At 42.7% G+C, this 22,724-nt stretch overlaps 3 protein-coding genes across 5 annotated transcripts in view; 2 read left to right on the plus strand and 1 right to left on the minus strand.

Annotated features, from left to right (window-relative positions):
* The first annotated feature begins 3,884 nt into the window (after positions 1 to 3,884).
* NFE2 (nuclear factor, erythroid 2) lies at positions 3,885 to 7,947 on the plus strand. The gene is made up of 2 exons (XM_006904491.2): positions 3,885 to 4,048; positions 5,232 to 7,947. The coding sequence occupies exons 1-2, from the start codon at positions 3,935 to 3,937 to the stop codon at positions 6,237 to 6,239; spliced, it is 1,122 nt and encodes a 373-aa protein (XP_006904553.1). The 5' UTR covers positions 3,885 to 3,934; the 3' UTR covers positions 6,240 to 7,947.
* Positions 7,948 to 9,700: 1,753 nt separating this feature from the next.
* HNRNPA1 (heterogeneous nuclear ribonucleoprotein A1) lies at positions 9,701 to 14,377 on the minus strand. Of its 2 annotated transcripts, XM_006904492.3 has the most exons (11): positions 14,224 to 14,377; positions 13,571 to 13,687; positions 13,114 to 13,260; positions 12,770 to 12,980; positions 12,584 to 12,676; positions 12,405 to 12,497; positions 12,027 to 12,101; positions 11,629 to 11,787; positions 10,902 to 11,057; positions 10,643 to 10,708; positions 9,701 to 10,415 (listed from the first exon to the last, which is right to left on the minus strand). In XM_006904492.3, the coding sequence occupies exons 1-10, from the start codon at positions 14,236 to 14,238 to the stop codon at positions 10,653 to 10,655; spliced, it is 1,122 nt and encodes a 373-aa protein (XP_006904554.1). In that variant the 5' UTR covers positions 14,239 to 14,377; the 3' UTR covers positions 9,701 to 10,415; positions 10,643 to 10,652. The 2 variants fall into 2 exon arrangements, with proteins under 2 accessions (XP_006904554.1, XP_006904556.1); XM_006904494.3 differs by lacking the exon at positions 11,629 to 11,787.
* A 496-nt stretch (positions 14,378 to 14,873) lies between these two features.
* Positions 14,874 to 22,724, plus strand: part of CBX5 (chromobox 5) — a 33,168-nt gene continuing 25,317 nt past the window's right edge. The window contains exons 1-2 of one of the 2 annotated variants that reach the window (XM_006904495.3): positions 14,875 to 15,027; positions 18,767 to 18,868. The gene's annotated coding sequence lies outside the window, so the exon portion shown is untranslated. Of the gene's footprint in view, positions 15,028 to 18,766; positions 18,869 to 22,724 lie in introns of both variants that reach the window. The other variant, XM_006904496.3, reaches the window with a different exon arrangement.

Below are 22,724 nucleotides of genomic sequence, written 5' to 3' on the forward strand. Positions count from 1 at the left end.
TTGGGGGTGAAAGGTTGTGGGTGGGGATCGGACAGTGGTTCCCTGAGGGGATGGGGAGTGACCCTGAGTAACCCTTCAGCAGGCTGGCTGCTCTGGGGAAGCCAGTAGACTTTTAGGTATATAGTATCATCCTTTCTCCTCTCCATTCCATCATGCTGCCCTGTCCAGCCAGCTGGGAAGGTTCAGAGAAGCTGAGGAATTGGTGACACTGGATGTCTGGATCACTGAGAAGTATTGTTGCAACAGGATGGGATGGTGTGGGTAGGGGTAGCTGAGTTCTTGCTTTCCTTTGCCCCTTCTCTTCTCTGGGCAGTAGAGATCAGCTGGAACTAGAAGGGAGGGGAAGGCATCCCATCTCCAGTGTAGTTCCTTCCAACTAGAGATCTTGGCAGCAGGGAGGGTTGGGGCTGGAAAGCAGTGGAAGAAAATAGGGGTGGGGGCTGGGACTTTCTAGTCATTAGCTCCCAAGGGACTGGAGTTTGGGGTCTAGGGAACCGAGTAACAGAAAGGCAGAAACTTGTCCCTCTCTCCCTTGTTCCCATATACCTGTTTGAGTTATGTATGCGCCCAGGAGGTTGAATCTCACTTTGGTCAAATTAATCTCTCTCTCTCCCCCTTTCCTCCATTCCCTTTGTTTCTCTCACCTCTGTGTTTCTCTTCCTCTTTGGGGATTCTTCCAAATCTTTCTAAATAGGTTGCTAAGTTGCCACTGCCACTCTACACCCCAGGTTTCACTGATCTCTCGCTATCCTTTCATTGCCTCTGTTGACACCTGGGAAGGTGGAGTTGTGTAATAAGCCTCAGAACAGGGGTCCCAGGGGCAAGCACCCTCCCTCTTTGTCAAGGTGGTTAGAGCCCTGGGCTAGCAGTTGAAGCCAAATGCCTTCCTGTCCCCAGCATCCCTCCCCAAATAGTCCTCATCCTGTATCTTTAAGCATAAAGCCCCATGTTATTCTGTGAGTACTCAGGGATTGTGATAAGCTCTTTTTGAGTAGGCCCATCAGGATGAAAGCAAAGAAGGTAGATTATAGAGGTGGCTCCAGTCCTACCTGATGCACAATGATGGGGAGTAAGATGGCTGTGTGACCGCAAAGTGTGGCCTAAACTGGAAAGTGGGAACTGATTATTATAAAAGAAAGGGGACACAGGGAGGCCTGTTATACTTTCTCAGTATCTCTCTAGTTTCTGCACCCTCTGTGATGTTCTTTTTGATCAAATTCGGACTATGCCCTCCTCCCTGATCTGTACTACTGGCTGCCAGTCCTCAGAAAGGTAGGCTCCTAAGACCCCAGAGGGGCTTTGCATGTTATATAGACCATTGACTCATCCCTGAATGTCGAGGGAAAAATATACTCCTCCCCTTTGGCCTGGTGCAAACTTGCCAGTGTATTCAAAAGCTGGTTGGAGCTGATCCAGAGGTCCTTTTCAACTCCTCCTTCCTCAACATCTTGCCTCCCCTCTGCTCCCATTCTGGATTCTCATTTCCCTTTCCTACAGTGAGGGGGAGGTTGAGCTTCTGGTCTTTATGAAAAGAGGCTGATATCTAGTCACAGAGACTGGGGCAGCCAAGAACCCAGGCTTGACTGGGTCAAGTGTTTGAAGCTAGGAGAAGCCTGGAGATCACTTACTGGGCTCCTTTCTGTCACTGTTTTTTTCCCCCATAAATTTATATGGTTGGACTAGTCTAGTATTTCTCAAGGTGGAGTGGGCCTCTGGCACTTGTTAAAATGCTGATAGCTATGTACCTGCATCTGTGAATTCAGTTCAGTAGGTCTGGGATGGTGTTCAGGATTCTGTGTCCTGGGCAAATGTGCTACACAATAAAGTTTGTGACTGCCTGAGCTAGACACAATCTACTGTCCCTCGCAAGGAGATACTTCAGTCCTGTCTCCATTAAGTGGAAAAGACTGAATGTAAAGCGATTTGCCAAGGGTCATGCACCTGGAAGACCAGAGAACATGGTATTCTGCCTCCTAGGGCAGGATCTTTGTACTACACCTAAGAGTCAGATCCAGGAAGATATGAGAGACAGAGGGTGGGGGTAGGTGTGTGTGTGTGAAGGACTGTGAAGCAAGAGTCATTGCCCCTGCCCCCTAAACCCCTTCTCCATTCACTTTGCCTTTGGGCAATTTCCTCCAGAACCTGGGTGGGGGAGGGTGGGGTTCCGGTGTTGAAATGGCATCCTGGACAGACATAAACACCCCACCCACTCTGCCCATTGGCCAAGAGCCTGTGCCTATACCAACTCTCAGCTCTGGGGATGGCACTAGAACAAGAGGGTAGGAGCAGAGCCTAGGGGAAATCCTTGTTCAAAAGGATAATTTGCAATTATCACTAATTTTGTGGTAAGTCAAAGAATAGACTCCATGTTAAATGGCTGTGATAGGCCATCCTTGTGGTGATCTAAAGTCATGCAATTTGAGGTCATTCAGTCTTAATCTCTGTTTTTCTGTAAGTTTTCCTCACCCCTAGCCTGTCTGCCTTTCCTTACATGGCAAGAGTTGGGTATAGCTTTGGCCCTGAGATCAGGGGGTCCCTGCCAAATCTACTTGACATTTCTTGCCAAAGCCAGAGAGAAAAGATATAGGGAGAGAAGGGTGTCAGGGAATGGGGAGATAGGATGAGGAGAGAGGCTGACAGAGAGGAGAAGATGAAGGCAGGGGTGAGGTTTTACAGAGAAAGTTGAACTGTCTGAACAGAAAGGGACCTCCAAGTTCAACTTGTCCAACTCCCTGGTTTTACAAATGAGGAAACAGAGGATCAAAGAAGTGTGATGACTTGCCCAACATCACACTGCTGCTTTGTGGCAAACCTTCGGCTAGAGTCCAGATCAAAAGAAAAGGGTCTGAAGAGGAATATATATTCAAGACTCTAAAGAGATATTTCTCAGAAGAGGAGAATAGAGATTGAGATTCCGCAGAAAGAACCGATAATATAGACTACCAATAGAGGCTTGGAGTATGGATGAGAAGGTGCCTGGAAGGCTATATATAAGCCAATAGAGGTTCTAGGCCTGACTCTGCTATTTACCAGCTTGGGTCTCAATTTCTGAATGGACCTTATAGGATCTTTGTGAAAATGAACCTCATAAACTAATGCTTGTAAAACACCAGCACAGTTCTTGACAAGCTTAATAAGTCTTTGTTACAGTTGTTATATTACCTTTGAAGAGGAAAGATCCTTGGCTGTGTAGGTTGGAGTTTGGCCAACATGACCCTGCGGGGACACAAGGCAGAGGTCCAGTGTCTCCAGAGACCATTCCTCCTTTGCTGCCTGCTGCTGATAAACCTCTTATCTGGCCCAGGCAGGGGAGCCCAGGGCCAGGATAGAAGAAGAGGGCAAGGCTGCTATCAGCCACCAGGCCTGGGCCATATCTCAGAGAAGGGGAGGGGCCGTCTGCTTGACTCTTTCCACAACACACTCCTTGGGATGCCCAAGCACGCATTCTCATCTTGGGAAGAAAAGGCTAAGATCCTAAAACTGAAAACAGAAGAGGAAAGTAGAGTAATCACTGATGTTGTCCCAGAAAATGAGGGGAGAACCTCCCCCTCCCCAGAAGATGTGACTTCTGCCCCAGCCAGTGATATAGTTTTGGGGAGAAAGAAGTAGGGGAAAGAGAAGGCATCTTGTCTGAAAACAAGGTAAAGGTCTACTGTGTTCCCAAAGGAACTAACTACGGCCATAGCATGTGAAGTAGAGATAGCACTGCAGAGGAAGCCTTTCTAGCTTAAGAAGTTGGTTGATGAGTCCAGCATGAGTGGGAGGGGATAAGGTCTCTTCTCTCAGGTGAGGTTGAAAGGGGCCTCTTCATGGAGGCAGGACGAAATTGCTCACCCCTAGCAAGAGAGGCCCTAACCCCTATTTCTCCTTTGACACAGGTTGCTGGGGCCATTTGGGCTTTGGGGGACCCTGGACCAGGCCCTGGCCCAGTAGGATGCCCCCGTGTCCTCCCCAGCAGAGCAGGAACAGGGTGACACAGTTGCCCACTCCAGAGCTGGGCGAGATGGAACTGACTTGGCAAGAGATCATGTCCATCACTGAGTTGCAGGTGAGTAGGATTGGGGGCAGGGGAAGGGAAGAGCTGAGAAGTAGGGAGTCTAACAGAGTCTGAGGCAGGGGGCAGGAGCAAGGAGGGCTCAGGGTCTCAAGTTGGAAATGTTCCGGGCACTGGAAAAGGAAGGGCCAGAGTTGGAGGGAGATCTGGTTGGAAGAGGAGAACATTAAGGGGAAAGAGGGTGTGGAAGAGCAGGGGATAGGAGTGGTGGGGAAGGGAGGATCTGCTTGGAGGTATAAACTCTCTCAGCAGCCACTCTGCTTACATCTCTCTACTCCACCTCCTGCCCTGCCTTCTTTTTCTCACCGTTTCCCCTTCTGACCTCCCTCTCCTCCAATCCTGCCCATCTTCTTCCTTCATTCCCTTCCCCACTACCCTCAGCTGCCGGGCCCCTTTCCCTCAGGTAGTTGAGCACTAGTTCAGGGGCCTCAGGAAGGGGGGCGGTCAGACTATGCCGGGGTCTTCTCCTGCTAGTTGTACAAAGGGGTGTCTGTTGGCCTAACAATGATGCCTTTGTCCCCAGCTGAGTTGGAGCAGAGTGGCTCCCCAACGTGGGTTGGAGGCCCTGTTTCTAGCATGTTCTCTCCTCTCTGCACCTGGGCAGAGACAGAGGGACTGCAAAGTAGAGGGTAGAGCTTGTGCAGGCTCCCCAAGGCCCCTTAACCCCCTAGCTGTGCCTGTCTCCTTTCTCTTCTCTGCTGCCATGCCTGGGCCCTCATGATCTGCCCTAAGCCCTGCTTCCACACAGCAGCTCCCTCTGCTGGGCACCCAAATCATGCCCAGGCTCTGAACTTGCCCCTTGGACCCTAGACAACCGCAGCTGGTAAGGGTTCTGAGGGGTCATCTTGAATAAAACTCCTATTCTTCCTGAAGGAAATAAAGAAACATGAGCCACTTCAACCTAGTAAGAACTTGTTCTGAGGAGGAGGCGATTCCGTAATTGTTGTCACGTTAGTCCTTTCCGAAGTCTGACCTCAGTGGCTCCATTCCTGTTTAAGCTGCCTTCTTTGAATAGCTGCATCACAACTTTACAAGAAGCTTTCAGTGATTTTTAGCATCATTCTGTTCCCTTGTTACTATATCACTTGGTCTTTTAGAAGGACCCAGGTCGGTCCTGAGACAGAGCTGGTTCTCTTCCTCAGCCTGTATCCAGTGCTCTTTATGTCTTTTCTTGCAGGGCCTTAATGCTCCAAGTGAGCCATCATTTGAGCCCCCAGCACCAGCCCCATACCCTGGGCCCCCTCAACCCCCAACTTATTGTCCCTGCTCAATCCACCCAGATGCCAGCTTTCCCCTTCCTCCACCACCTTATGAGCTCCCAGCACCTTCATCTCATGTCCAAGACTCCCCATATTCCTATGGCAACGTGGCCATACCAGTCTCCAAGCCACTGACCCTCTCGGGTCTGCTCAGTGAGCCCCTTCCAGACCCCTTAGCCCTTCTGGACATTGGGCTGCCATCAGGGCCACCCAAGCCCCAAGAAGACCCAGAATCTGACTCAGGATTATCCCTCAACTATAGTGACGCTGAATCTCTTGAGTTAGAGGGCACAGAAGCTGGTCGGCGGCGCAATGAGTATGTAGAGATGTACCCGGTGGAGTACCCCTATTCTCTTATGCCCAACTCCTTGGCCCACCCCAACTATGCTTTGCCACCAGCAGAGACCCCTTTAGCCTTAGAGCCCTCCTTGGGTCCTGTGCGGGCCAAGTCCACTGCACGGGGAGAGGCAGGGAGTAGGGACGAGCGTAGGGCCCTAGCCATGAAGATCCCGTTCCCTACGGACAAGATTGTCAACTTGCCGGTAGATGACTTTAATGAGCTATTGGCACGGTATCCGCTGACGGAGAGCCAGCTGGCACTAGTCCGGGACATTCGACGGCGGGGCAAGAATAAGGTGGCTGCTCAGAACTGTCGCAAGAGAAAGCTGGAGACCATTGTGCAGCTGGAACGGGAATTGGAGCGACTGGGCAGTGAGCGAGAGCGGCTTCTCCGGGCCCGAGGGGAGGCAGACCGGACCCTGGAGGTCATGCGCCAACAGCTGACTGAGCTATACCGTGACATTTTCCAGCATCTGCGGGATGAAGCTGGCAACAACTACTCCCCTGAAGAGTATGCACTGCAACAGGCTGCTGATGGAGCCATCTTCCTGGTGCCCCGGGGGACCAAGGTGGAGGCCACAGACTGAGCTGGTCCAAAGGGGTGGGGCCGGTGATGGAGATTTCCTTCATTCCCTTCTGATAAAGGTACTTCCCAACCCTGAGGCTCAAAAGGGGACAACAGTGGGAAACCTGGCATTTGGAAGGTCCAAGCTGTGTTAAGTGAGGCTTGCTTGCCTTGAAGCAAGTATGTGAAGGGAGGGCTGGAATCTCCTGTGATTCAGCTTCCCAGGTCTCCAACCTCTACTTCTTGTTTGAGCTTTGGTTTATAAAGCATTCTACAGAAATAGCCTTCCATTGTGTCTTCCTTCTCCAGGGACGGTGATGTGGCTGTGCTCTCCCCAGAGTTCATTGCTTGGTGGGGAGGGAATCCTGCCAAGCTCATTTCTCCTACAGCTCTGTGTAACAGTGGTACACACGAAATTCGGGCTCCGGCAGTGTGGAAATCTAACATTTTCATCTTCCTTTTCAGAGCCAGGGGCCATGAATGATCTGGGGAACCTCACTCTCTCTGGTGGGCTCCTATTTATAGAGTTGGGGTTGCTGCCAAAGCTGGCTAGATCCTCTGGTGCAAGGTCCCTGAAGTTTAAGGTTCTCAATCTTTGGAACACGGAAAAGCCTAGAATGCTCATGGGCTTTTTCTATTCCCCCCTATGCCCACTTCTATTGGACTCCCTTGGCCTGGGGCCTGATGTGCCAGAGCTCTCAGAAGAACCATTGAGCAGCTCTTGATTAGAATGAATTTGATTGGACGCCAAAGTTTCAGGGGATTTCATACCCAGGTCTGGGTAAATCCTGCTCCACAGTGGAGTACAATATGCATTTCCGTTAAATTTTCTATACAATATGCATTTCCGTTAAATTTTCTAACTCCCTGTCTGTTAGACACTATGCAATTCTTGCTTTGGGCCTTCCCGTGCTCTTAGATCCTTGAAGATCTAGGGCATTTAAAAGTTGTAGTTCTTAAGTCTTTTATTAGGTTCACTCCCTTTAAGCAACTTTCTCCCCACTTCCATATATAATTCTTACCCCTGTAGCTCCGTTTTTTGAAGCTTCAGATAGCTGGCCAATACATACTTGTTCACCAAAGATGAGATCCACTATGCCCCTCTAGAATTTCACAAGAGATATAAACCTAGATCCACTTGGAAAGTCAGCTCAGTGGTGGCTCTAGCTTTTCTAATTTTTCTTTCACTAGGAGTGCTAGAAAAAGGTTATGACCAAGTTAACTAGGTCAAGGTTTGTTCCTGCAGAGCCAGTTTCTCTTGGATTTCAGTAAATGATGGTGCCCATGGAATAAACTTAAAACATACCAATACATCGTATTAGAATCAGTTCCAACAATCCACCCTGAGTGCCAACCTGTGGTTAAAGCATTTATATAAACTGCTAGCTTCAAATTGCAGTACTACCTAATCCTAAGACTTTGTCCCTTTAGATTGATTCCACTAGTCTCTTGGTTTACCAGACACCTGGCATGTAATTATCTATATTACCTAATAATATCTATTATTCTCAAAACTTGAAATGGTAAAGAATGTACAGAATGAAGTTATTTACTATAAATATCACAAAGGAAGAAAAATAAATAGAATCAAGTTAAAAACATTTTATTTAAAATGTTCATTCAGAAAATTGAATGATTAATTCAAGCCGCAAAATGGCTAAATAAAAACTGCATGGCAGTGAAAATGAAGTACACAGTGGCTCAGATAAAGGTTGTCCTCATAAGGATGTTCCTGCAAAAGAAAAAAAATTATAAAGTATTTACATAAGCAAGTGAAAATCACATCCATTCTTTACTGGGAATCCAGCTGCTTTAAAACTTTTTGCTGGCTGTTTTCCTATTAGACCAGATTATGATTTTTTTGGGTGGGTGGGGGGCTTCTGAGAGACTACCATTCTCTTTGGCAATACCAAAGCACTTTTATTGACTATTACTTTATTTATAAAACTTACCTTTTAGCCATGAATTTGGACGAATAAGTTTCTGTTTTTTTAAGAGCTGATAAGCCTGAAGCCTGTAGAAGCTGACTCCTCCCTAGAAAAGCAAACAACCTTTAGAAGTAGCTTTTTTCTGAGAACAAGTCCCATCTCAGGTTAACCTCCCACCCTCCATTAATGGTCCACCCACCCAACCCTCCCACCTCCACTTTGGGGAAGATTCTAATGCATTACTTTGAGCCATTGTTTTAAGGAAATGGGTCAAAGGAAGGTAAGAAATAAAAAATAAAGGACAAAAATATATCACAATAGAGATATTTAAAGTGCTCACTTCCTTCAATTAATTAGGAGCCACCAAGATTAGGGTGTTGATTTAAAACAATTCGTCTCCAGAAAAACCAAGTTCAGCTTAACTGGACTAGTTTTGGCTCAATATATTAAGGAAAATATAACAAAACTGGATATTGAGATAACTATATGGATGTAAGTAAAATCTGTTCTTACCTACCAGCATAGCAAAAAAACCTTTCCTCCTGGTTCTGACTGCTAGTCCTAAGAGTCAGGTGTGCCTTACTCTTGTCTGCCTCCTTCCTTGCGATGGTCACTGAAACTTCACTCCCTCCTAGCTTTCATGGAGCGTGCCGTGGCCTGCCCCTGGCTTATCTGTACTCCACATACCACAAGTGTCTACTCTCAGCTGTAGAGTGTCTGAGCTCGAAGCCATTCGCGCTATACTTGCTAGCAGTTCCTAGAAGCTGAACATCTCTCCTGGATCTTTAAAGGCATTGTCAGGAATCCTGAGGTATCTGCAAACTCCCTCAATAGTTAAGGTTCCACCTGCCATTGCAAACTCAGCCAATATCAAACCCATGGAACTGTATCATCCATGCTTTCCCACCCACCTCCACCACCCAGCCACCCTTCTCCCACCCTCCCCTCCCCAAACTTCCAAGCGACACACCCATGGGATGGAATACACAGTCCTAGTGATAAACAAATCTCTATGCTACTAGTAGGTACAATGGCACTGAGATTCAGGGTATCAAAAGGAGGGCTTAAAAGAACCTATGTACAAAACAACAATGATCGGATATTAACTGTTAAAGGTTTGAAATCATTTTCTATACAATTAACATTTTAGGATGATCGTGTGGTCTTGTGCCATGTTTAAAGGAAAACTGCAGTTAGCAAGTTTTAAAGAAGTATGGCTCCTTGACATCTCCATAATTTTAATCTCCAAACTAGGAAACTAGTGTGCTTAAGCTATAAACCTCTATGAAGACCCACCCAGCCAGAACAAAATACACTGCAGTTTTCCTTTAATGTAAACCTGTTTGTGTGTCAGGAGTTAAATTCTCATTGATGTTTAAAAAGGTCTCCCAAATAATTCTAATCTGTGGATTTACAGGGTGGCATTAGCCAGCAGCTAGTTTCTATTCTCTGGCAGAGTTTTGAACTTGAATTGTGATAGAAGCATTGAACATATCAGGGGTAGTGGGTCGGGAAAGTCCAAAGCTCTGCCAGTCCCAAATCCATACAGTTGTCATTCCATTCAAGAGAATATTAAATCGTTTATTGATTACACATGATAATGGATGATACACAAGCTTCATTCCCATCTATAATTTTCTGGTACCATAATTCAATTTAGATATATTGCATAGGATGTGCCAACAATCATTAATTACCAAATAAATTCCATGACTGCTTGGGTGACCCTTTTAATGGTGAACTCCAGGTCACAACACAGTAACTGTCAATTCAACTACACCAAGCAAGGTTTCTGAAGACAATGGCTTCTGTGCCCAAGCAGGTTGCAAATAAATTTCAAATGGAACCTGGCATCACCCTGAAGGAAATCTAACTTCACACTGTTGGGGTAATTAACCAAGATGGCTTCAGAGTAGACTAACTTTACACAGCACATTTAAAAAAAGACACATTTATTCAGCGTCATGATCAGACTATTACATTTAGCAATCAACAGCATGGGTGCAAAAAAAAAATCTACATTAAAACCCTTTGTTGGAATGCTTTACACTTTCCACAGAACAGAAACTAAAATAACCTGTTATACAATTAGTCACAAATACAGTCCTCGAGTTTTTTTGCCCATGTACACATGAGTATTGTCTAAAACATGTCTTCTTTGTAGCAGCTAGGCCCTGCCACCACTGTGCTTGGCTGAGTTCACAAATCTGTTGTAACCTGTAGCTTCCCTGTCACTTCTCTGGCTCTCCTCTCCTGCTAAGCTTTGTTTCCTGTTGAACAATATGGAATAAAGTTGTTAATCTAAACATATTAAGACTCAAGGCTACAATCCAATAGCAAGTTGTTTCCCACAAATTTGCTGATCTGAATATTAACTTAATATCCACAATATTACTGCAGTTATAACGTTAACTATGTTGCACTGCTCAGCTACATTAGGGTTACTGGGTTATCAATTATAAAAATTAAGTCAAAACACAAAAAGATGTTCACTTACCTGGTAGTAATTAAAACCTTCTGCCACTGCCATAGCTACTGCTGCTGCTGGAACCACCATAGCCACCTAAGAATAAAATTTACTCTTTTAAACTTCTGAAGTTTCTGTAGTAATGTTTTGTATTTGAATCAATAGTCTAAATAGAGTGTTTTAATTGACTTATTTCCAATCTGATTACAAGTTACCAGCCATTTAAATATTTTTTTAAACAGTACTACTTATAGGTAGTTAGGCCTCTAATACAATACACACACTATACCTTGATTTCGTGGTTTGGCAAAGTACTGGCCGCCACCACCATAGGGGCCAGAGCTTCTGCCTCCAAAATTTCCTCCTTTCATGGGTCCAAAATTTGAAGATTGATTGTTGTAGTTGCCAAAATCATTGTAGCTTCCGCCCCCTCCAAAATTGCTTCCTAGGAATGGAAAAAATTCCTTTAACTGTTACTTGTGAAAGATAATTCTGAATTCTATTTAGTATTCAGAGTGGAAAAAAAAAAAAAGGTTGCATGATCTGCCTGCCTTCCTCCCAAACTGGTAGCTCCAATGTTTACCTCTGTGCTTCATCTTTTCTAGGCAAGGCACTCAGTTAAATAATCCAGTATTTAAGAAAATTTTACCCAACTCACCATGACAATAGAATATACTCTTTTGCCTTGAAGGCCTTTACCCATCTGGGGGCACTGCAAACACATGCTGGATACATCAACTAAGTGCCTATGGTCCTAAAGAAGTTAAGATACTAAATGCTACTAGAAGCTAATCTAATTCCAGTTGAAGATGCCCCTATCCACTTATACTCATCTATTTGGGAGTGAGGCGGCCCCAGCTTAAAGCTAGGAGGAGGTAGCATAGCAAGCCCATTAAAAAAGAACACCATGCACTGCACCACATAATGCTTTAAGAGCATCAAATCCCCACATGGATACGAATTCTACAAGACTAATCTAGCTACTGCACCAAGTACCTGGATCACTGGATACCTACCACTACCACCGCCAAAGCCGCCTCCGCCTGCTCCGTTGTTATAGCTGTCATAGCTGCCACTCCCGCCATAGCCACTGCCCTGGTTTCCATAACCCTGTCCACCACTTCCATAGCCTCTGCTTCCTCCAGAGTAACCAGGGCCGCCTCCTCCATAACCACCTACAAGAATACAATTCTTCTCAATAAGACAAAAGTATTCAACAATCAAAATATGTTTAAGCGCAACGGGTAACAGCCTGCTCACATCATGCTGTTATGATCAGAGTTTAGCTTGTCATGCACTAAAATTTTAGTCTCTGCTAACCTATTCTATAGGTTGCTGAAAACTTTTCACCTGTACACTCCTACAAAAAACAAACAAACAAAAAACCCACAAAACCACTCTCCACTAAACTTACCATCATTACCAAATCCATTATAGCCATCCCCACTGCCACCATATCCTCCACCACCACGGCTGCCACCAAAGCCACCTGGGAAGACAGTGGAGTTTTAAATTAAAGCAGGTTTCAAGTACATGGATTGCATGTAATTATAGCCTTTTAAGTTTAAACTTTAGGGAGCAGTTCCTGTACTGCAAAAATGATTTCCATACCAGATTTTAACTCCTAGGTAGAAGAAATACCAGAACTACATTTGGATAAAATGTAACTGGAAATGTCGGCCTGTAGCTACATGCTGCCACAAGTTGCCAAAAGGGGTAAATCGCCTGGAGCACCTAATTTACAATATTACTATTGTAAATAATACTAACAGTAAATTATAACCACACATACCTCGACCACTGAAGTTTCCTCCACGACCAAAGTTGTCATTCCCACCAAAACCACCTCCACGACCACCACCGAAGTTTCCAGAACCACTTCGACCTTCACAAAAAATTTTAAGTGTTAAACCATATAGACTGGAATTGTTCAGTTACCTTTAAGGTTTAATTAAAAAGCAACAAACCCACCTCTTTGGCTGGATGAAGCACTAGCCATCTCTTGTTTAGATAGGGCTTTCCTTACTTCACAGTTGTGGCCATTCACAGTATGGTATTTCTGAACTAAAAAATCCCGAAGTTAAAAAGGAGAGTCAAGATTTAGAATAAAATGCAGAATTCAAAATCCTTAGCAAATGCCCATCATCTGATACTCACTGACAATCTTGTCTACAGAATCATGATCATCAAAGGTTACAAAAGCAAAGCCTCTCTTTTTGCCACTGCCTCGGTCAGTCATGATTTCAATCACTTCAATTTTCCCATACTGTTCAAAATAATCTCTTAGGTGATGTTCTTCAGTGTCTTCTTTAATACCACCAACAAAAATCTTTTTCACAGTTAAGTGGGCACCAGGTCTCTGAGAATCCTAACAAGAAAAACTCAATTGTTATTTATAATAGCAAATTCACCTCAAGATTAAAACTTATTAACATTTTTGGATGTAAAGTCTACCTAGTGACACACTTCTAAATGATTACTGGGGGAAAAAAATCACTTACTTCTCTTGAGACAGCCCTCTTTGGTTCCACAACTCTTCCATCTACTTTATGTGGCCTTGCATTCATGGCTGCATCCACCTCCTCCACAGTGGCATAAGTGACAAACCCAAAGCCTCTGGAGCGCTTGGTGTTTGGATCCCTCATCACCTAAGATAGTAATTCGTTAAATGCAAACTAAGACCCCCCAAAGCGATTGTCATTTCTACCTTGAATAAGTTTAACAAAAAACTCTGTATTAGCCCTTTACTTTATACAAAGTCCTTAAGTTTCCTCTTACTCATCTAAATTAAATCTATGTAGTAAGAGTGAACTTTTTAGTCAGTTAAAGCCACACTCTTGTCTATTTCCAATATAATCTAGTCAACAATCTTCACATGCATTCAGACAGGAACTACAGCAAAAAAAAAGCTAAAGAAATTAACTAGCTTATTGCTCTTTTGTTTCTTTCAAGTCTTACCACACAATCTGTGAGCGTTCCCCATTGCTCAAAATGGCTCCTCAGACTCTCATCGGTTGTTTCAAAGCTCAAACCTCCGATGAAGAGCTTCCGCAGCTGTTCGGGCTCTTTGGGAGACTAAAGAATAGAAAAGGGAGAAAAGCGTTAAGTGGACCTATAGGGCAAAACATTTTCCAGTTAAGGAAAGTAAAATTCGACAGCAAGATACCAATCACTTAGTTTTTTCGAGCCGCTACAAGCCACGTGCTTTCCCCCTTTGGGGAGGCATGTTGGGAGCTGAAAAACTGCGAGCGCATGCGTCCCTTTTCTCTCCGACGCAAGCGCAACAAAAGGCCTGGGCGGGAGGGGTCCACCGCCAATAAGGAATTACAGCTACTTTTTAAGAAACTCGCCCACTTAGACAAGGCAAAAAAAACGATTTAATGTGCCTAAGAGTTTTACCACGAGGACCGAGCCCGGAGTGATAATTAAAGGTTGCAGGGCGGCGGCCTCATGGCAACGAGGACAAAATGGCGACCCGAACTTTGGGAGCGGTAGGCCCCGGCAGCGATCGAAGAACTACAGAATGGGCTGGTTTAAGTAGCCAACCCAGGCTGCATCCTACCGAACTCAGGAATGGGCGAGGAAGAAAATGAAGTTGGAGAGCATCTTACCTCTGACTTAGACATGACTGCTGGTGGGGCAACTTTAACGATGCTTACTCTGCGGCGTCCACCGACAGAAAGGAGTGATCTAACGAACGTATCTGCCAGCCTACCTTCGGCCTCGCTCTTTTATCCCGCCTCCTCGCTGACGGCATTGGTAGGCTCCGCCCCTGATTTACTCTGATTGGACATTTAAAATATCTTCATGCTACTATTGGTCTGTGGTGCCGCATTACTGATTAACGTCATCCGTTTGGGCGTTCTACGCAGTCTCCACCCCTTGGGGTCCATTGGTTTCCGAGTAATTATAACTAGTGCGATTGGCTAGCCTACCAATCATTCATATTTGAGTGTACCTAAGGTATTTAAATAACTTTTTAACCTTCCACGCCCCGAATATTACATGCTACTCGGTTGTCAAAGCATGGTTAATACAATGTGTTAAAAAATAAAATGTGACAATTTTATATTTTGCAACAACTGCTCACCGAGCGCATGTGTAGTAAAATGGCGAGTTTGCGCAGGCGCATTAAGAAGTTCCGCTTGCCTCTTGGAGCACGTGAAATGGCGGGCGGGAGACAGCGGCGAACCTACAGCGCCTGCGTAGTGGCGGGAGTCGTGGCCCGTTTTGCGCAGCCGTAGTGGGCGGAGAAAGGGTCTGGTCCCAGGATTGGTCGCGCAGGCGCAGGGAAGGATCCGTTTTGGCGGGCGGTTGGCGTTGCGCAGAAGGCGGTGGCAGAGGTGCCTTGCGGTCCGGCCTCACCGCAGAGGAACAGGCAAGACATTGGTGTGAGTGATCGGTCTCGATCCTGGGTAAGTGGCGGATAGTCTTGCCTACCTACACGAGGTCTTGAACCGACTCCAGTTGGGCCCGTTATTGTGCGAAATGAATGGACCGCGGGGTGGGGGGGCTAGTGAAGGGGGGAGCAGTGGGTCCGGCCAACCAATGGGAGAACAGGGGCGGGATGTTTTAATCTCTGTAGGTTCTGTGGAGCTTTGCAGCCGAATAGTTTGACTGGCGAGTGTATAGGCCAATTGGGTCTCCTTTTAGGTGCCGACTGATCGGTCCTTGGACCATCAGAGGCGGGTTTTCCCCTCCTGAGCAGCGTCTCACCGAGCCAATGAGCCCGAAGCGCGCGGTAGGTCGGGCTCCGCCAAGAGGCCGCTTTGACTCCAATGGGGAATGCGGGAGTTGAGCGGTTAAATGGATGGACCAAATCTGGAGCGAACCTACGGAGAGTACTTGGCCAGATCATCCAGTCAGCGCTCCAAAAAGACGGAGGTCCTTAAATATTGGGATGATGAGGAAGGGGATTCAATACCTGTGATGGTGCGTCAAGGTGGATATTTTATCCACAGTGACTTCTGTAACGAAGCTTTTAGGCCTCCATCCCATAAGCCTCTCTTATAGGGAAACTATACGTTTGCTTATGTATACCGCGAGTTGGCATTACCCCCCCCACTTCGGTACATGTCAACATCCACTATAGGTTTTGGGGGGAGCAAGGAAGAACTTTTGCCTTTGAGAACTAGTTTCTTTTTAGGAAGACTGAGTTGAAATGTTAGGACGAATAGGATAAATCTCTAGAAAGGCGCCCGGGAAAAATCTACGTAATAATCCATGTTTCCACGGATAACTTGATATTTTTAAATCCATACAAAAAGTTTTGGAAAGCTACATACCCAAGTGAATTACTATTAGGCATATAGTGGTGAGATCGGGACAGATTGAATCTCTAATGTTTAAATCTGCATGGATGATAATTTATAATTAAAATTAAATTAAAAATCAATGGATTTTTGTGTTTCCTTTAATAATCACGTACTTCTCACTGCCATTCTCGTTACACCTTTAAAAAGTGCTGTTTTTACACGAACTAAGGTGGTTCTTGGTATAGAAGTGTAAATAAAAACAAGGTACCTTTGTGAGTGCTTAGTACCTGCTAGGCATCATGCTAAGTACTTTACAGGCATTATCCATGTTCCCAATACCTTTATCGTAGTCTCTTCTTTGAGGAACTTTTCCCACCATGTATATCTCTTCCTTTACACCGTTAAACAGTTTCTGAGCCCCTCTTTCAGCTATTCCTTTGGGGATGTCTGAATTTGGGTAAGAAGGAAGCTGCTTAAGGAAGGTTATTTTTAGGGTGATGGGGACAGGAGGGCTCATCTATCACCTGGATTATTCCATTGCCTTTTGGTTTTACTTTCTTCAAAGTGTTTATTTTATATGCAGTCCATCTCCTGTTGGTAATGCCCATTCTGCGTATTCCAAGATTTTTAGTAAAGTACAGACATTTACATTTTGGCTGTATCAGAATATGTACTGTTCTGTTTATTGGTTTATTTATGGTCAAAGGATAAATGCTTAAATACTATAGTAAATTCAACTACATATGAAGTACTCTTATGATTAGACTTTTCTGACATAAATTATAGGTGCTTTTAGCTGAGCTTCTAATGAACAGAGGAGATAGTTCTCTGGCATTTGGAAAAGGACAAACCTATTTCATATTTGGTTGTAAACTAATTTGTAGGTATGCTAATAATGTAACTGTTAGTTTGTAATAACTAAAGGGATATAGGTTTGAAATGAATAGTCTTGATCTACAAGGTTTCCCAACCTCAGCACTATTGACATTTCTGGCAGGATAAATGCATCTCACCTCCCCCTACCCCAATCTATGACAATCAAAATGTTTCCAGACAATGCCAGATGTCCTAGGAGAGTGTTGTGGAGCAAAATCTCCCTCAGTTGAAAAACACTGATTTAAACTGACAGTTTTTAGAGTTGATTATCTTGTCAGAATCTTTTACCAGTTGGAAATTAGATAGAGGGAGAAGATGGGTGAAGTGTTTAAGAAGTGGCTTTTGTTAAATGGATCACTAAATCTTAATGATTATCTCTTCAAATATAGTGTGATTCTTGTTCCATTGGATAAAAGGAAAATTTCATCAAGGTTTTTACTATTTCTTGCAATTTAAACATGTTTGATTGCATCTTATGTTTGTTTGGCTTCCTAAAATAATGGCACATATGTTTTTTAAGAAGGTAGACTTGGCTCAGAAACTTTTTAAATTTCACCTGACTTAAGCTCCTTTCCTTTACTGGTATTCTTTTGGTTCAGTGTCTCAAACTTTTTTTGACCTTGACCCTGCACAAGAAATACATTTTATCCTGACTTGTATACACATTGAAACAAGTTTCACTATATAAATAAATACTGCAAAGCACTGTTGATAAGTTTGCATCTACAGTACACTATTTCATTTTCTTAAAAATGCAAGTCATTTTCTGCCGAACCAATTTCACAGCTGTTCACAGATCCACAGTTTAGAGCAGCGGTCCCCAACCTTTTTGGCACTAGGGACCCGTGCTATGAGAATCTAATGTCTGATGATCGGAGGTGAGGCTGAGGCTGTGATGCTAGCCCCTGCAAATACGGGTGAAGCTTCGCTCATTGTCCCCCTGCTCATCTCCTGCTGTGTAGCCCAGTTTCTAATAGGCAGTGGACCAGTACCGGTCTGCAGCCCAGGGGTTGCAGACCCCTGGTTTAGAGAAAAAAGGAAAACAACTGATCTTTAGAATAGGTAACCAAATTATGCCACCTTAGATTAATTACTCTAGGCATGGATTCCTCCCATCTCTAGCCCCAGCTACTTGGATTTATAAAATTAATCTGTGAACCCCGTATTCGATGTCTTTGATATATTTTCATTTGAAAGTTTCAGGATTTGAACATAGAGTTGTTGGTTTACTGTGGTGTGCAATCAAAAATTGCTTGTTTTATTGTGAATTATCTGACAATGTTATAATTAGTAGGTCTGGTGAACATTTCTCTGGTGGGGAAATTTTGGTGCGTAATTTTTCATTGAAAGTTCTCACTTTAAACTTTTTTTTCTTACCTTTGGGGGACCTGGATTGGTTGTTAGCAAGCCAAAATGTTGAGCTTGTGTTACAAAAATTAAATGTCAAGCACCTGTGCTTAGGCCTTAGAGGCATGTTATTGCAGCCAAACCTAAAAGGGAAAATAACACATCTTCCCTAAAAACCAATCACTAGAAAGCTTCTATGATTGAGGAAAGAGAAAAAACATACCTCTGAAGTGACTGAATTTTTATGTCTAGGAAAGTTTTGATAATTTTTAGAGCCCTTACAGCTCTAGAAAAGAAAGGTATCCAGGGTACAAAGGTTTCTGAGGAAGACTAGTATTTTTAGCTTTTATTGAGATATTTTATTTAACCACATAGCATGATTTATATATCTTATTAGAATAGTCCATTTAACAACCCCTGGTAAAGCATTTCTTTCCTTTTTTGTCTTTTACTTGGTCTATTTTTATTCCCATTCACCTTATATGAAATTGGGCCTAAACTTGTGTGCTGTGGATATTAATTTTAAAAGTAGTAAATTATGGTGTGAGATCTCACTTGTAACTGTCTCAGTATGGCTATTCTTTACACATTGTTATTTATGAACTTGGACTCTGGGCAATCATCTCCCCTCTCCCCCCCAAAAAAATAAACTTTGATTTTTCTTCCTTTCTTATAGAAGATGGCTTTAGCTGATCATTGTACTAATGGGAAGGAGTCCAGGTCATCCTGAGAAGAGTTGGCTTGTGCAGAGTCCGAGACGCAGATTTGTTGGATTTCTGTAAGCCTCTTGAAGTCACATACTCATTTCTGATGACAACTTTACACTTGTGTTGGCAGAACACCCACAGTGACAACTGTTGCCTGTGTTTAGTCTGCCCAGGAGCTCTACCAGCTAGCGTGTTTGGGGGAAACCTACACTGTTCTTAGCAGCAATGTAAATATTAAACCTTTCTGAGTATGTCTTCTCATATTTACCGGTATTTTTTGGGTAAATTAAATCCTGTGATTGCCTTATTTTTCCCTTTGAAATGAGGGATTGGAGGTTTCGGGCAGTCTTTGGGTCACATGAAGCACAATTCTTTTTGAGTCAGTAATCGGTTTTATATATGTTTAGTTTATGATTTTCAAAATTTTATTTTCTCCATTTATTAGTTTCTGTGGCTGCTGTAACAAATTATCACAAACTTGGTGGCAGCAAACAACAGGAATTTATTCTCTCACAATTCTGGAGGCCAGAAGTCTGTAATTAAGGTGTTGACCCCCGTCTGGAGGTTCTAGGGGAGAGTCCCTTCCTTGCCTCTTTCAGCTTCTGGTGGTCATGAGCCTCATCTCGTTGCCTCATCTCTCTCTGCTCTGTCTTCACATTCTCCTCTCCTCTGTGTATTGGTCTCAAAATTCCTTTTGCCTCTCATAGGAATACATGTGATTGCATTTAAGGTTCACCCAGATAATTCAGGATAAATTTCTCCTTTCACATCTTTTAATCATATCATTTGCCATGTGAGGTAATATTCACATGTTCGAGAGATTAGGACATGTATATATCTTGGGGGGCCATCATTCTGACCAGTACACCTTGATTCTCTAACTCCTATCCAAATAAATATTACCTAATTCAAAAGAAAAGGTTACTTTAGAAAATGAGAGGCAAATGGAGGAAAAAAAGGCTCAGGAAACCTGGGTTCCTATTCTGCCATTAACTAGCGATATAGTAACCTTGAGTGATCCATTTGCCCTCTTTGGTCCTTAGTTTCTTCATCTTACGTAGATGGAATTGTATAGGTGATAGCTAACAGCCTTCTAGACCTAACACTTTCAAGAAGTGACTCTCAAAATATCTTGGAGTTTGTTTTTGAACTCAGTAATTTTAAATGCAAATCAAGAACTCATTCTAGTATTTTGGGCCAGTGTAGTTCTTTGATGTTCTTACCTAGGAGTTAAGAGAAAGAAGACTGAGTTGTTGGCTGCTTGTTAAGTCTCTGGTGTATTAACACAGGGTAACAAACTGTACTTGTTAATTTTGTGTGATTTTTCTAAAAAGAGTGTAATGGACTGACTAGCTAGGCCATTTTCCACTATCATCTGGACTTCCTTTCCAGTAAATATAGTTCATCAAAATTAAACACTGAGATTATTCCATCTGAAAGAAACTAGGTCATGGACCTAGTTTAAAAATTTTTCACATGTAGTCAATCTTATTCTTGAAACTTACTGAGTGCCTGTTTCATAGTGCTGTATTGCTAGGAAGGACACTAGAAAGCATGTGATTAAGATGGTGTTGTTAAGAGAACTATTTCGAGATCAAGTTTTATAACACACACATTGTTTCTTCCATGCACAAGAGGAACCAAATTGAATTCAAGTATTTTTCTGATTGTAATCTATATTTCTTAGTATAAAGCAAATTCATATCTGAGCCAGCGGGCATAATTATGTCGGAATAAAATGCCTTGTGCTAAAGAGGTCAACCAACAGGCTGGGAAACCTTGTTTGGTTTCTGAAGCAAATCCTTGAACTCCATGTGCCTCATTTCTCATCCTTAAATCAGTAAGACTCACTCACCTCACACGAAGTTGTGGAGTGTAATATACTGCTAATTTGCTCAGTATTTCACAATAAATTATATCTAAGGATCTGATAAAACATAGTCAAACCTCATTTATGTGAGTGCTTAGAGACAAGCATAGATGAAACTTAGAGATAGTTCAGAAAATTCATTAAAGTTATTTTTAACTTCCTCTATCATCCAACATTTTGCCTTCTGTTTCTTGTATATTTTCCAGAGTGTTTTCTTGTTTTCTTCCATAACAGACGTGAGATAGGTAGGAGAAACAGCTAATACCTGGTTAGATGATAAAGAGATCATGTTTGTCAAGAGGACACAACAATCCTAAATTTTACACAAGTAATAAAGCTTCAAAATATATGAAAGAAAAAAATGATAGAACTGAAATATATACATCTGCAATTGTAGTAAACAACACACTTTCAAGTAACCCATGGATCAAAGAAGAGATCACAAAGAAAATTAGAAAATGTTTGAACTGAACAAAAATGATAACATGGTATATCGAAATTTGTGGGATGTAATAAGGTAGTACTTAGCAATTTATAGTATTAAATGCTTCAATTATAAAAGCAAAAAGGTCTAAAGTTAGTGACTTATGTTTCTGTCTTAAGTACTTAGAAAAAGAAGAGCAAATTAAATCCAAAGTAAGCAGAAGAAAGGAATCAGTAATGGTAAAAGCAGTAAGTAGTTGATGAAGTATGAAACAAAAAATAATAGAGAAAAATCAATAAAACTGAAAGTTGGTGTTTTGAGAAGATCAATAAAATTAATAAACCAAGCAAAGCTGATCAGGAAAAAAAGATGAATTACTAATATCAGAAATAAGAGAAGGCATATTACGTCTGATCCTAGAGACATTAAAATGGTAATAAGGGGATATTATGAACAATCCAGTCAGTGTCTTAGATGAAATGAATCACTTCCATGAAAAGACAAACTACCAAAGCTCACTTCAGAAGAAATATAGAACCTCACTAGCCCTATATCTATGAAGGAAATAGAATTTGTAGTTAAAAACCTTCCCACAAAGAAAAGTACAGGCCCAGATGGCTTCACTAGTGAAAACATTTACCAAAGCATTTGTTATTTTTAATTTCATCTGCTATCAGATATTTAACTTTTATTTGCTTCACATTTTAAAAATATTTTCTAGTTTTATTATTATTATTATTATTATTATTATTATTTCTCATAGCAGACCTATGAGATAAATGGGGCAAATAACTTAACACCCTTCAGGTTAAGTGAACTGTCCAGTTTTACCTTTCAGTGATCTAGTTGTGACGGGACCTACATTTCTTTATTCCTAGTCCCAATCGTGCCACTATTAACAAGTTGTGCCTTTAAGAAGCTGTTTTTTGTAACAATTTTGGGAGAAAGAGCTACCCACTGACCTAACCAAGGAGAAACTTAAAATTCTCAGCCATTAAGTTGAAGACTGGGCTAGACTCAGTGTCCATGCAGTGCCTGTCCCTTAGGAAGCCCTCAATAAATATATCATAACCAACCTAACAATTTTAGAGCAAGGATCAGAATTACTACTTTATCTGATACAGGATTTAAATTTGGATTGTAGTTGGACACTGGACAAAGAGTCAGAAACATCTTATTTGTCTTAAGTAACATCACCATGCTCAGTGGAAGAGCTGGGTGGTCTGAGATTGGCTATCCCTTTAGCCATTTATCTGATGGTGGCCTTTCTTTGCATTTAACTATCAATATATCTGAAGTATAGAGCATACTTTTATGATACTGTGGCATAGTAACTCACACATAAATGTCAATAGAGACACTTGCAAAGACCTACAAGGTTCAATAATTTCTGGTGTGGGTTTATTTCTCCTGTCATCACCCATTATGTATTTTTTTACAGCTTTTAAATTGCCACAGAGAGAAATTGGTCAGGATCATAATAGATGGCCAAGGAGCTACCAAGGATACTATACTATTGTATAGGATGGAAAAAAGTTCAATACTGGCTTGATTTTATTTATCTAAATTGTAGGCTATGACTTCAATATAATTCATGTCGCAAATACACCAAGGTAATGGCATAGCACAAAAT

The sequence above is a fragment of the Pteropus alecto genome, unplaced genomic scaffold (assembly GCF_000325575.1).
Source record: "Pteropus alecto unplaced genomic scaffold, ASM32557v1 scaffold220, whole genome shotgun sequence".
In the NCBI taxonomy this organism is placed as follows: Eukaryota; Metazoa; Chordata; class Mammalia; order Chiroptera; family Pteropodidae; genus Pteropus; species Pteropus alecto.